The sequence below is a fragment of the Oncorhynchus nerka genome, linkage group LG19 (assembly GCF_034236695.1).
Source record: "Oncorhynchus nerka isolate Pitt River linkage group LG19, Oner_Uvic_2.0, whole genome shotgun sequence".
NCBI lineage: Eukaryota > Metazoa > Chordata > Actinopteri > Salmoniformes > Salmonidae > Oncorhynchus > Oncorhynchus nerka.
The window spans coordinates 15,958,343-15,973,622 of NC_088414.1; the positions used below are offsets into that span (position 1 = coordinate 15,958,343).

Here is a 15,280-nt window from a genome sequence, read left to right on the forward strand (position 1 = left end):
GCTGGATACTGGCGGGAACTGGAACATCCCAAACATGCTCAATGGGTGACATGTCTGGTGAGTATGCTGGCCATGGAAGAACTTGGACATTTTCAGCTTCCAGGAAATGTATACAGATCCTTGCGAGATGGCCATTATCATGCTGAAACATGAGGTGATGGTGGCAGATGAATGGCACGACAATGGGCCTCAGGATCTTGAAAAGGTATCTCTGTTCATTCAAAATTGCCATTGATAAAAATCCAATTGTGTTCGTTGTCCGTAGAGCACGGACAACGAAACATGGACCACTCTGTTCACAACACTGACATCAGCAAACGACTCACCCACACAATGCCAAACACATGGTCTGCGGTTGTGAGACCGGTTGGACATACTGCCAAATTCTCTAAAATTACGTTGGAGGCGTCTTATGGTAGAGAAATTAACATTCAATTCTCTGGCAACAGCTCTGGTGGGCATTCCTGCAGCCAGCATGCCAATTGCACTGACCCTCAAAACTTCAGACACTTGTGGCATTGTGTTGTGTGACAAAACTGCACATTTAGACTGGCTTTTTATTGTCACCAGCACAAGGTGCACCTGTGTACGGACCATGCTGTTTAATCAGCTTCTTGATATGCCACACCGGTCAGGTGGATGGATTATCTTGGCAAAGGAGAAATGCTCACTAACAGGGATATAAAAACATTTCTGCACATTTGAGAGAAATTTGCTTTTTGTGCATATTGAACATTTCTGGGATATTTTATTTCAGCTCATGAAACAGTGGACAAACCCTTTACTTGTTGCACTTATATTTATTTTCAGTGTATTTTAATGTTCTATATTGCTGTGATGACTATCAGCCTGTGGGCAAGGACACCAGGCTATGCAAAAATGTTTTATAACATTAGAACCACTGGGTATCTCATATTACCTCCTTCAGGGCAGTTAGTACAATCTGTTTGTGTCATGTGGGCTATTCTCTTTGGTGGACCTCTTGGTGCCTGTCAACTACTAACTATTGGTCAGCCATCAGTCATTATCGCATGAATGGGAGATAGAGAAACACTGCTCTAAGAGAAAGTCTTAAGACCGGTGATGCTATGTAAGAGTGGTAGGTCTTGCCGTAGCTATGTAGTTCCCATTAACACACTTATCTAGATACACTAGGCTGCAACGGGCTCCTCCATAGGGACATTACACTGCCGTCATCGACACAATCACCTCGCCTCTAATTGTCTATGGTGGATGAAAGTATGGGGTCAAAGGGGGTAATCGATATCTGGTCTATCCGACCTGATGTTGACCAGGTTCAAAACCATTAGATCAAATTAAAGTGCATTTAAAGTGCATTTAAAAACTAACACTAAAGTAACAGAAAAGAGCAGTCCCAGACTTATGTAAACAATTTATTCTCAACTATGTACAGATCCAAGCAGTGATTACCGTTAACATCCATCACATCATACAAATGTCATTACAAAATTACTACAGTACAATATAGATTCTTTGCATGATCCAAAATATTTGGTGGCCCCGAAAATTATTTTACCTTTAAAAAAAGGTCCAATGCAAGCTGTTTTTATCTCACTATCAAATCATTTCTGGGAAACAATAAGTACATTTTAGTCATTTAGTGGACGCGCTTATCCGGAGCGACTTACAGGAGCAATTAGGGTTAAATGCCATGCTCAAGGGCACAGACATCTTTCACCTAGTCGGCTCGGGATTCAAAACAGTGACCTTTCAGTTACTGGTCCAACGCTTTCAATTAAAATGGTCCAAAATAAACAAAAATAGCTTCTTAGCAAAGATCTATTTCTCAAGCAAAAATGTTGCTTGGACTGTTTGGGAGTGGGGAGGGGAAAACTGAAAATTAGCTGTTATTGGCAGAAAGGTTTATAACCCTCTTTCTTATTGGTCTATTAGCTAATTTACCTCATGGTGATGTCACCATGGAAGGTCAAAACTCCATCCCACCAAAACAGGCTGAAATTTCAGGTGGCCTTTTCAAAAACCACTCGCACTAAAAGCGCATTATAATTTTCACAGTATTATTCCAGTCTCATAGTGTATATAAAACAGTTAAATAAAGTTTGACTGCACTGGGCCTTTAAAATTTCATCAGCATTTACAGAAACCAGTCAAAAGTTTGGACACACCTACTCATTCAAAGGTTTGTCTTCATTTTTACATTGTAGAATAATAGTGAAGACTTAAACTGTGAAATAACACATATGGAATCATGTAGTTACAGAAAAAAAGTGTTAAATAAATATTTTAAATTCGAGATTCTTCAAAGTAGCCACCCTTTGACTTGATGACAGATTTGCACACTCTTGGCATTCTCTCAATCAGCTTCATGAGGTAGTCACCTGGAATGCATTTCAATTAACAGGTATGCCTTGTTAAGTTGATTTGTGGAATTTGTTTCCTTCTTAATGCGTTTGAGCCAAATCAGTTGTGTTGTGACAAGGTAGGGGTGGTGTACAGAAGATAGCCCTATTTGGTAAGAGACCAAGTCCATCTTATGGCAAGAACATCTCAAATAAGCAAAAAGAAACGATGGTCCATCATTACTTTAAGACATGGTCAGTCAATACAGAAAATTTAAAGAACTTACAAGTCTTCAAGTGCAGTCGCAAAAACAATCAAGCGCATTGATGAAACTGGCTCCATTGAGGACCGCCATAGAAAAGGAAGACCCAGAGTTACCGCTGCTGCAGAGGATAAGTTCATTAGAGTTAACAGCCTCAAATCTGCAATTAACTGCACCACAGATTGCAGCCCAAATAAATGCTTCAGAGTTCAAGTAATAGACAACATTAACTGTTCAGAGACTGCATGAATCAGGCCTTCATGGTCAAATTGCTGCAAAGAAACCACTACTAAAGGACACCAATAAGGAGGACAGACTTGATTGGGCCAAGAAACACGAGTGATGGACATCAGACCAGTGGAAATATGTCCTTTTAATGAGTCCAAATATAAGATTTTTGGTTCCAACCGCCGCGTGAGACGCGGAGTAGGTGAACGGATGATCTCTGCATGTGTGGTTCCCATCGTGAAGCATGGAGGTGGTGGAGTTATGGTGCTTTGCTGGAGACACTGTCTGTGATTTATTTAGAATTCAAGGCACACTAAACCAGCATGGCTACCACAGCATTCTGCAACTATACGCCATCCCATCTGGTTTGTGCTTAGTGGGCGTTCATTTGTTTTCAACAGGACAATGACCCAACACACCTCCAGACTGTGTTAAGGGCTATTTGACCAAGGAGAGTGATGGAGTGCTGCATCAGATGACCTGGCCTCCACAATCACCCTACCTCAACCCAATTGAGATGGTTTGGGATGCGTTGGATGGCAGAGTGAAGGAAAAGCAGCCAACAAGTGCTCAGCATATGTGGTAACTCCTTCAAGACTGTTGGAAAAGCATTCCAGGTGACGACCTCACATGAAGCTGGTTGAGAGAATGCCAAGAGTGTGTCAAGCTGTCATCAAGGCAAAGGGTGGCTACTTTAAAGAATTTGAAATGTTTTGATTAACACTTTTTTGGTTACTACATGACCACGTGCCATTTCATAGTTTTGAGGTCTTCACTATTATTCTACAATGAATGAAAATAGTCCAAATAAATAAAAATCCTTTAACGAGTAGGTGTTTCCAAACTTTTGACTGGTACTGTATCTAAATAAAATAACTAGTTTCTTACATTATTCAGCAAAAAGGGTGAAGGCAGACTTGGGAGAAATTCTAGTCAAGTTTTTTTCTTCTCATGGCTAAATGAAGGTATTAAGCTATTGTTAGAGGTGTTTTTTAAATGAGACATTCTACTGCGGTTGGTTGATGCTATAAAAAGAGAATAAGATTTTTCAATAAAGCTATTTTTGCCTCTCGCTTCTTCAAAATGAAAGACCTCAATTTGCAAACATAGCCATGAGCCTATTTGTTTTTCGCTTAATGTCCAAGGTCTTTCTTCCATTATTGGAAAACATTATGAATCACCATCATTACAAATCACCATCAAAATCATCCAGTTGTTATCAAGGCATCATGTACATATTACATTTTAATACCACCTAAAAATGTCTTACAATCACTTTGCCACAGTTGCATTAATTATGTGCAAGTTCTCTTCCTAATTTCATATTCCTCAAAGTTGCAAGTCAATTTGAATGTCTGTGTATATCTAGCTAACAATTATTCTTTGACACTGACTCTGGGTGTGTGTAAGTCTCAGTGTCTTAATGGTGAGCTAGCACACATATCAAAACACAGTGAACTAAACACCCATGGACAGGTATATGCTCTGTATTCAAGGGTTAAAGCAGGAGAGGCTTACTAATCTCTTATCGGTAAAGGGAGATGGAAAAAAGGCATACATTTGGAAAATAACAACAAGAAAAATAACGGTAAACATAACCTCCTGAGGTTACTACAAACAAATATTCAAGTAAAGAAACTACATCATATCGGTAAAACAGCACACCGCTTCTGCGGGGGACACAGATAAAGCTAAGTCCTGTACTAAACAAATACTTCAGTGGATATTCTCCATTCACCAAGCTTTTTAGTCCACCACTAGGTTTAACCTGTATCTCGGAAACCGGCCCTCAGTTTGTATTTTTTTTTTTTTAATTCAGTGTGACAAGTAGTGGTAGGACGAAACCAATCAAGCCATGCCTCATCCAATTTTTTTTACATGCCAAACACCTGGAATGTGACAAAAACTAAATTAATTTCAACTTCAGGACACAACAGACATGGCACAAAAACAACTACAGAAACAAGTGCCTCCATATATCCCATGATGGCTTATTAGCCTGGTGAAGTCAAAAGGAACAATCCAGTTTGGATCCAGGCTAACTTGACATACCCCATCATTTTGTTTTTTTTACTAGTGTTAAAATGTCCCATTAACTACATGTTACCAATGAGTAAAACCTCCCATCAATACAGTTACAAAAATAACAATAATACAAAATGTATAATAATAATAACCTTATTAGTTTGTTGGCTTTGGAAAGGGTTTGTGGCTATATCTGCAGTACTTCATATCCAGGCTTAGTTTACACCATTTATCTTTTAGAGCATTTCTGATATTGAGAATCTTATATTTAAAAACAGGTCAAATACACCCACAAGTTTAAAAATATATATATTTAGAAGTGACTATACCATTTCGAATACCCAGTGAAGTAATACATGACGTGTTTAGTGTTATAAGTCTCCTGTAAATGAATACTTTATGAGTACGTAAATGTGTGGGTCTACTAAAAGTATGTGTATGTGTAGTCTGTTTGAACAAGTGCTTCCAATGTTCTTTGTGAGGGGGGGACAAAATACTACAAAAATGATTACACTCACCTACAGAGTGAATATGATTAGTTGGTTGGGCATAAAGATGCTTTCTCCCCTACCCAATCTCTGACAACCATGGGATAAAAATCAGGCAATCAACGACTTCAAGACTTCTGTCAAAAACAATAACACTCCAAAACAAAAAGGAACCAAAAGTAGGTCAAGTGTCACAGTATTTAACAAGATAATACATTTGGATGTGGGCTACGGGTAAAAGGTTAAGGGGGGGAAAAAAATGCTCCTGCAGGTATGTATGAGATACAAGGTCCAATATTGTACGTCAACTAAATGGTTTGGGAAGTAAAGGGCCACCAACACGCAAGGGATCAAGCATTAGAGTACGCTGCATTCAAAACGGTCATTACAATCATCCTCAAAGGTCGTGCTTTTAAAGCAAAAAGCAAAGCCACAATAACAGAAAGGAAAAAAAACAGTACAAGGAAAAAAAAAAAAATCATTTAAAACAACGATTTGCTTGCTGTTGAGTTTTGGATCGACAACCAACCAAGGTCAGAGACAGACACGCTATCAAGACAGTGCCATAGTCCCAGTAGTAATACTCAAGGAACAAAGGAGGAACACGTTCAGCCAAAGCCCTGTATGCCTTTTCTCTACCCCGCTCCCTACCTCCCTCCTCTGACAAGGTTAGAAATACGTCTCCACGATTCAAAGTTTTGTTTTCGGGAAAGGTGAGAAAGATGGAAATTGAGATTTTAAACAATATGAGTCAGGTAAGCATCTAAGAGTCTGATATTATGGCCGCTAGTAAAACGTCCATGCATGCAGAGAACACGCCACTTCCACAGCACAGAACAGAGGCTGCCTGAGAAAGTTGACCTTAAAGTTATGACATGTATGAAGCAGTGTTCACGGTCTCTTTTTAGAATCACAACCAAAACCCTGCTAGATGGATTCAACTAGATGAGAATATAAAAAAGGTAGTTCCCAGACTTGTATGTTTTCTAAACCTGGTTCATGCTAGACACTGACGGGAAAGCCTCTGGTAAACAAAGGGGTGGTGGAGGGATAAAAACCTGAAAAACGAGAAACTACATGGTTGTTTAAGAAACTTCATCACAGGGCTACACAAGAAATACCACAACTATCCGATGACGCCACACACTGACGTCACTCTAACGTTGTACACCCACTGTCCTCACTTCCAACTTTGACGCAAGCATGCTACTTAGTTATTTCCTGTTTTTAAGACAAGTCACTTTTCAACCACAACAAATAAAAATCATATGCACTTCTGTCTGTGATGTGCGTTTGACCGACTGGTTTAGGCAACACAACTTCTGACCTGCCTATAAAGATTTAAACTCTGATATTACTCTAAATATGCACTGACAAGATGTTTTATTAACTCAATGTAATTACTTTGATGACTACAAGAAAATACATGCTATTCTTATTCTAAGATATGTAGAGGCAGTTTCCCAAAGAAAAAAGAAAAACTTGCTGGTTCTATTTTTGAAATTAATGATAGTATCAGCATTTACTTTACTCGAATACCCTCCGCTGCTGTTGTCCTGGCTGTTGAGGATACTATGTTGTCTTTGAGACCATTAACAACATTTCCATGCAACTTCCTGATTTTTTTTAAGCACCCCTACATATATTTTATGGTTGGTATCCTCCAGTCTAGTTCTACACCAAGACCCTCCCTCCCCCTACCTCTGAGTGACACTTTCCGGCCGATACGTATTGATTAAAAAGCTCTTCTTCACTGACCGCTTACCCTCAAAATCAGCACTACCCCTCTGTAAATATAAAACCATGATTTTACCACAACTAAACAACAAAAGTTTTCCCCGTATTTTTTGTTTTGTTTAACGTCGCTGGAGAGCATGGATGAAAGAACATGTTTAAAAAGAGACGAAACAAAAAGCTAAGCTGACATCTTTTCATTACTGATTGTGATGTTGAAATGATTAAATACATTTTTCATCCCTTGATAAATTTGGCCCGCCAGTCCCCATGTCCCCCTCGCCTGTTGCGTGGGGGGGCGGTGAGTGCCTCGGCTGGCTAACACCTCCCTCCCACCCCGCCCATCCAGAAGGTTGAGGAGGGTTCACGATCTGCACCCCCTTCCCTCCCCAGCTGGCAGACCCTACCCCCAGTAAAGGGTAACATGTTCCCTGGGTATAAGAGGTTCCAATCCGTCGTCTCCCATAGTGAATGACCTGGTAGGAGAGAGACAGAGGGAGTCCAATATTAATCGAAAAATATGCTTTAATCCCATCCCCCACACATACAGATCCTTCGAACATTTCATTCCTAAATCGAATTGGATTAATATGGAAATGGTCCCCCTTTTCCTGCTATAACACCCTCCACTCTTCTGGGAAGGCTTTCCACTAGATGTTGGAACATTGCTGCAGGGACTTGCATTCAGCCACAAGAGCATTAGAGAGGTCAGGCATTGATGTTGGGCGATTAGGCCTGGCTTGCAGTCATCGTTCCAATTCATCCCAAAAGTGTTTGAAGGGGTTGAGGTCAGGACTCCGTGCAGACCAGTCAAGTTCTTCCACACCAATCTCTATTTCTGTATGGACCTCGCTTTGTGCACGAGGACATTGTCAAATCAGAAACAGGAAAGGACCTTCCCCAAACTGTTGCAACAAATTTGGAAGCACAGAATCATCTAGAATGTCATTGTATGCCGTAGCGTTCATATTTCCCTTCACTGGATCTACGGGGTCTAGAACGAACCATGAGAAACAACCCCAGGTAATTATTATGTTGCTTCAATATATTCACATAATTTCCCTGCCTCATGATGCCATCTATTTTGTGAAGTGCACCAGTCCCTCCTGCAGCAAAGTACCCCCACAACATGGTGCTGCCACCCCCGTGCTTCACGGTTGGGATGGTGTTCTTTGGCTTGCAAGCCTGCCCCTTTTTTCCTCCAAACATAACGATGGTCATTATGGCCAAACAGTTCTATTTTTGTTTCATCAGACCAGAGGATATTTCTCCAAAATGTACGATCTTTGTCCCCATGGGCAGTTGCAAACCGTAGTCTGGCTTTTTTATGGCGGTTTTGGAGCAGTGGCTTCTTCCTTGCTGAGCGGCCTTTCAGGTTATGTCGATATAGGCCTCATTTTACTGTGGATATTGATACTTGTGTACCAGTTTCCTCCAGAATTTCCACAAGGTCTTTTGCTGTTGTTCTGGGATTGATTTGCACTTTTCGCACCAAAGTCCATTCATCTCTAGGAGACGCATCTCCTTCCTGAGCGGTATGACGGCTGCGTGGTCCCATGGTGTTTATACTTGTTCATCTGTACAAACAAAAGTACACGTGGTAACTACAGGCATTTGGAAATTGCTCCCAAGGATCAACCAGACTTGTGGAGGTCTACAATTTCTTTTCTGAGGTCTTGGCTGATTTCTTTTGATTTTCCCATGGTGTCAAAGAGGCACTGAGTTTGAAGGTAGGCCTTGAAATACATCCACAGGTACACCACCAATTGACTCAAATAATGTCAATTAGCCTATCAGAAGCTTCTAAAGCCATGACATAATTTTCTGGAATTTCCCAAGCTGTTTAAAGGCACAGTCAACTTAGTGTATTGTAAACTTCTGACCCACTGGAATTGAGATACAGTGAAATAATGACTTGTGTCATGCTCAAAGCAGATGTCCTAACCGACTTGCCAAAACTATAGTTTGTAATAAGAAATTTGTGGCGTGTTTGAAGAACACAAATGACTCCAATCTAAGTGTATGTAAACTTCCAAATTCAACTGTCTATATCTGTGTATTGTTATTCTGTACAGGCTTCCCTGTTCTTTGTGTTTGAAATTCACTGCTCGCCTGAAGGACCTTACAGATAATTGTATGTGTGGGGTACAGAGTTGAGGTAGTCATTCAAAAATCACTAATCACTATTAAAAAACTATTATTTCAGTGTGAGTCCAATGCAACTTATTATGTGACTTGTTTAGCACATTTTTAACCATGAATTTAAGCTGATTTAAGACATTTACTTACATGAATTTACTGACTTAAGACATTTAATTTTAAATTAATAAAAAACATAATTCCACTTTGACATTATGAGGTATTGTGTTTAGGCCAGTGACAAAAGAAAATCTAAATTTAATCCATTTTAAATTCCGGCTGTAACACAACATAACGTGGAAAAAGTCAAGGGGTGTGAATACTTTCTGAAGGCACTGTATATCAACTAGAGGTCGACCGCTTAAATCGGAATGGACAATTAATTAGGGCCGATTTCAAGTTTTCATAACAATCGGAAATCGGTCACTTTGGACGCCGATTAAAATGAATCTTTATTTAACTAGGCAAGTCAGTTAAGAACACATTCTTATTTTAAATGACGGCCTAGGAACGGTGGGCTAACTGCCTTGTTCAGGGGCAGAACAACAGATTTTTACCTTGTCAGCTCAGGGATTCAATCTTGCAACCTTACGGTTAACTAGTCCAATGCTCTAACCACCTGCCTCACGAGGAGCCCGCCTGTTACACGAATGCAGTAAGAAGCCAAGGTAAGTTGATAGCTAGCATTAAACTTAATCATAATCACTAGTTAGAACTACACATGGTTGATGATATTACTAGTTTATCTAGAGTGTCCTGCGTTGCATATAATCGATGCAGTACGCATTCGCAAAAAAGGACTGTTGTTGCGCCAACGTGTACCTAACCATAAACACCAATGCCTTTCTTAAAATCAATATACAGAAGTATATATTTTTAAACCTGCATATTTAGCTAAAAGAAATCCAGGTTAGCAGGCAATATTAACCAGGTGAAATTGTGTCACTTCTCTTGCGTTCATTGCACGCAGAGTCAGGGTATATGCAACAGTTTCGGCCGCCTGTCTCATTGCGAACTAATTTGCCAGAATTTTACGTAATTATGATATAACATTGAAGGTTGTGCAATGTAACAGGAATATTTAGACTGATGGATGCCACCCGTTAGATAAAATACGGAACAGTTCTGTATTTCACTGAAAGAATAAACGTCTTGTTTTCGAGATGATGGTTTCCGGATTCGACCATATAATTGACCTACGGCACGCATTTCTGTGTGTTATTATGTTATAATTAAGTCTATGATTTGATAGGGCAGTCTGACTGAGCGATGGTAGGCACCAGCAGGCTCATAAGCATAAATTCAAACAGCACTTTTGTGCATTTTGGCAGCAGCTCTGCAGTTAGACTTCAAGCCTATCAACTCCTGAGATTAGGCTGGTGTAACGATGTGATGTGAAATGGCTAGCTAGTTAGCGGGGTGCGCACTAATAGCGTTTCAAACGTCACTCGCTCTGAGACTTGGTGTAGTTGTTCCCCTTGCTCTGCATGGGTAACGCTGCTTCGAGGGTGGCTGTTGTCGTTGTGTTCCAGGTTCGAGCCCAGAGGAGCGAGGAGAGAGACGGAAGCTATACTGTTACACTGGCGATACTGAAGTGCCTATAAGAACATCCAATAGTCAAAGGTATATGAAATACAAATGGTATAGAGAGAAATAGTCCTATAATTCCTATAATAACTACAACCTAAAACTCCTTACCTGGGAATATTGAAGACTCAGGTTAAAAGGAACCACCAGCTTTCATGTGTTTTCATGTTCTGAGCAAGGAACTTAAACGTTGGCTTTCTTACATGGCACATATTGCACTTTTACTTTCTTCTCCAACACTTTGTTTTTGCATTATTTAAACGAAATTGAACATGTCTCATTATTTATTTGAGGCTAAATTGATTTTATTGATGTATTATATTAAGTTAAAATAAGTGTTCATTCAGTATTGTTGTAATTGTCATTATTACAAAAAATAATAATATATATATATTTTTTTAATCGACCGATTAATCGGCTTCGGATTTTTTTGTCCTCCAATAATCGGTATCGGCGTTGAAAAATCATAATCGGTCGACCTCTAATATCAACATCATTTTGCTAGCTTTATCGTTTTGCTCCAATAAGGTGGATGACAAACTGAGACACGAAAATGCCTTAGATCCGATATCTCAGCTCTAATGAGATTTTCAACCATGTTTAAACATGAATGCGCGACGTACCCCCTTTGAACAGGCCTGTTCCTATGGAAAGCGTTACACCCCGTAGAAGGCTGCCAGTCGTTCCTTCAGAGGCAGAGGGAACTGGTCTGAGAAACGCCCCCAGTTCTCCTCGCCCACCTGGTTCTTGAACCCATGGAGGATCTGAAAATATCAACACATAATTACAATGTACGCACATGCATACACACACACACATTGTGCATCAGGATAATCTCATCTTCTCCTTTCTCACACAAAGGTACTCAGTCTTGGCCCATGGCACATGAGCAACTCCAATTGAGAAAAGGTCTAACTCCTGCGTCCTCTTTCCTCCTTCCACGCTCGCCTCCTTATGAAAAAGGTCAAAGGTAATCGAGGGGAGTTGGCGATGTGAAGGAACGTGGACGAAAATGCGCTTGTATGAAATAACTCCACTCGCGCGTCATAAATTACGTTTATAGGGGTGGAATCCCAAAATGAATGTGTAAAGTCATAAAACTAATGTAGCTAGTTGTGCAAGAAATGTTAAAGATTCAAGTATAAGTAGGATATAATTTTTAAACGTTTGCATACTTTCTCCTTCGAGAAAACAACTGCTTCAAAGGGGGTGTGGCAGATGTCAAAACTCTTCCATAAAAGGACTGGCTATCAAGGCTATCACCCTACTAAGAAATTGACACTCTCCTCAACCACTTACAAGTTTCCGGGTCACGGAAGAGAGTGGACGGAATTTTACCCAAATGAAAAAGGCCAAAGTCACGATCAGTTCTTACCTTGCCAAACATGTCTCGCAGATCATCCTTTGGATTTACCCATGAGGCCACTGCATCACAAAAAAATATAAAATCCTGGAGGAAATGAGAAAAAGTCTGGCTTGAGACAAGTTTTACAACTAACATCCTTCACGAAATGGGGCCATCGAAACAGTAATGCAGTTCCTTTATTTTTCTTAGTCCTCAACTGATGGGGCCATGAAAAGTGCAGTTTATACGTTATCCTTAAGAGGGCAGCGTTGCCTAGGCAGCCTCACCTGCACAACTCCTCCTGGGTTGACACTGATCATAGTGCAGATGCCTCGGAACGCCGAGTCTTTCTCCTCATTGTCTCTTATGTTACGTAAAGAGGTACACCTGCCAACAGGAACAGCCACGTTTTACACCAGGCCAGAAGGGCTGCCTTTAAGTACTGCATAGAATTACAATTCAATACCCTTATAGCACTCTGAAGTTACCATTGACTGCATTCAATAACCTTCCATTAATACATTCTAACACAATTCAAAAACAAATTCCGTATGAAATGTCATGTATAAGTAAAATACCTTCTAAAATATAAAAATACTACATATTGCCTCAAAGGGTTTTGTTGATTATATGTTACTGTAAACATTTTTATAAATATAACCTACAGTACATTAAATGTCAACTTGCCATTTTTACTCTATACATGTGAATTCAATCTACAACCTTTTAGATCTTTCAAAGATTTGATACTACTGAAAGTACTTTTACAAAGATTACTTAGTTCGGTACAACACATTCTTCTTATTTCTCTCAAGTTATATAAAACAGTATCAGAATTGTGCATGCAGATCAAACAAACCTGTCATTCTGAGACTGTGTGAAGGCACTTAACTCTATTCACTTACACGTGAGTCACTGAAACTGCTTTATAACTTCACTTTGGCCGATATGGCATTCAGGGAAGCCTTTACTATAATTTTTTTCTTAAAGGAAGTTGAGGAATTCTGGGATAAGCACGTGCAGCTGGAGGACTATTGGACGAGAGAGGGGATTTGGGAATGATCTGGATCTGGGAATGCTTTTGGGATTTTTTTTGGAATGCGTCTGGAATTTTTGGGAATCCGTTTGTTTTCCCTTTCTGAACCAGCAGGCATGTGACAATCTGATCCCATGCACTAATTAGTAGTTACCGACATTTAACAACGACAACAAAAAAAGTAAAATAAATAAACCAATAATGTATCAAATACATGAAGGTGCTACTGAGGCAAAATAAATCACAGACTGAGGGGACCTAAAAGAGGACAGGATTAGTCACATGGTTGGCAATGCTTACAGACTGATTCAGGAGAAACAGAAAATACTTATTTTAGAAAGAAAGAGGGATGGAGAGAAAGAGAGAAAGAGAGAGAGAGAAAGACAGTGACAGGGAAGGAAAGCGAGAATGACAGGACAGGGAGCGACAGACCCAGAGAAAATGAATAAAATAAAATATTGAAAAATACACACCAGGGTCTTATAAACTGCTGTAGCATCGGTGCCACCTCTTGAGGACAAACGTAACCAAGACGACCAATTGTTATTGCTAAGGTAACGCAATCACGGTTACACACCACCAAACGCCAACCAAGACATGAGCAATGAGGAGAAAAAGAAAAGAAAAAAAAGAAAACTCAGAAACATAAATCAACAGAATCTGTGCATGATAATAAACAGAAGAATTCACTAGTGTTGATTATTACAACCCCACTCACTACTGGGGAGGAATTTAAGATAGTAAAAACAAAAAAATAATTTAAGGGAGAACACTTTGACGACACAATATCAATCAAACGGCAACATGCCTGCTCGGACGTCAGAAATATGACGTCAGAAATATGGCCTCTGTTCACTTGCAACAAACTCCTCTCTCCAAAATGTTAATGATCTTCGTCTAACTAAAAAAATATGTGTAAATGTGAAGTCATTAGTTAACTGCCAGCATGGAATGTTTACAAGGTTATTATTCCTCTCAACGTTGGTAGCTGGGAATTGAGCTTTCATAGGGTTCTCCCTTAAACTCACAAAAAGGTTAATCTTTCCTTAAGAAACAGAAACTTTTTATTTTGGTTGTAAAGAAATTACATTACTCCAAGCCAACTACATGGAAGGAGACTAGTATCCAGCACAGCAGGTTCTTATGAAGAGGCAGAGAGGACCTAAGTTTAAGAGACACAAAACTATGCAACATTCTCATTAAGAAAACAGGCATTTATGAACAGTCCAATGAGACATGCAGAAAGCAGATGATAGACTCATTAGAAATAGAGTTCAGTGCAGGATAGGCTGATTAGTTTCAAATGAGGGTGGAGGGGAGGAGTTATATAGCTATATATGGCCTCAAACCCAATCCACCTCAATTTTCACGTTGATGTGACATTAACTGTGCTCTGAATGATCACATTGGTGAGGTATAAGATAATCAACATTAATATATTTCTGAATGTTTTGATTGGTTAGGGGAAAAATTGAGATTGGGAAACCAAATGGAAACAAAGAGGTTTATGTTTCAATTTATCAAACTAATATAGAATGGCAGTGGTCAGAGCTCAACATCATAGTGCTAGGGCTCCATCAATCCATCACGTATCCTGCATCAAACATTTGCCATCCTTTCACTAAACAACATTCAACATCTATTGGCAGATATGCATTCACATAAAAAAACAGTAACTAAAAACAAATAAACTGACAAACAGAACATCTACAAATTCCCTAGTTTTCCTGGTAGGGTTAGTTAAGCAGGTTACACTTCACCCTCATTTTGGCTCAGTAGTTCTAGTTTATGTCAGCTGGCCATTACAATTCCAATAGAGCGTCTAAATAAGAGCAGAGTGTAACCGAAGGTTTGTTTGCTAAGTGTAGGTGCTATAACACCACAAAAATGTTTAGGGTGGGATTAGCTCTTTCCTCAATCAGCAAAGAAGACTAGTTATTATTATTCATTACTATTATCCGAGTGTTTGGTAAACATTCAATTAACCGTATGAACTCTTTAAGCGTTTAACTATAAGTGAGGTTGGGAGACACTCATCTGTCTCAGTTAAGGCCTCACTGTCAGCTACTGATGCTGCTCAACACTTCAACTTCACTTCAATGGAAATACAGCTA

General features: G+C 39.6%; 1 protein-coding gene across 2 annotated transcripts in view; it reads right to left on the bottom strand.

The window, feature by feature from the left end:
• Positions 1 to 1,381: 1,381 nt before the first annotated feature.
• tnpo1 (transportin 1) overlaps positions 1,382 to 15,280 on the bottom strand; it is a 63,482-nt gene continuing 49,583 nt past the window's right edge. The window contains exons 21-24 of one of the 2 annotated variants that reach the window (XM_065004751.1): positions 13,640 to 13,715; positions 12,418 to 12,517; positions 12,161 to 12,235; positions 1,382 to 11,549 (exon numbers count right to left, since the gene is read on the bottom strand). In XM_065004751.1, the coding sequence (XP_064860823.1) occupies positions 11,442 to 11,549; positions 12,161 to 12,235; positions 12,418 to 12,517; positions 13,640 to 13,715 (359 nt within the window). In that variant the 3' untranslated portion in view covers positions 1,382 to 11,441. Of the gene's footprint in view, positions 11,550 to 12,160; positions 12,236 to 12,417; positions 12,518 to 13,639; positions 13,716 to 15,280 lie in introns of those variants that run through there. The other variant, XM_065004752.1, reaches the window with a different exon arrangement.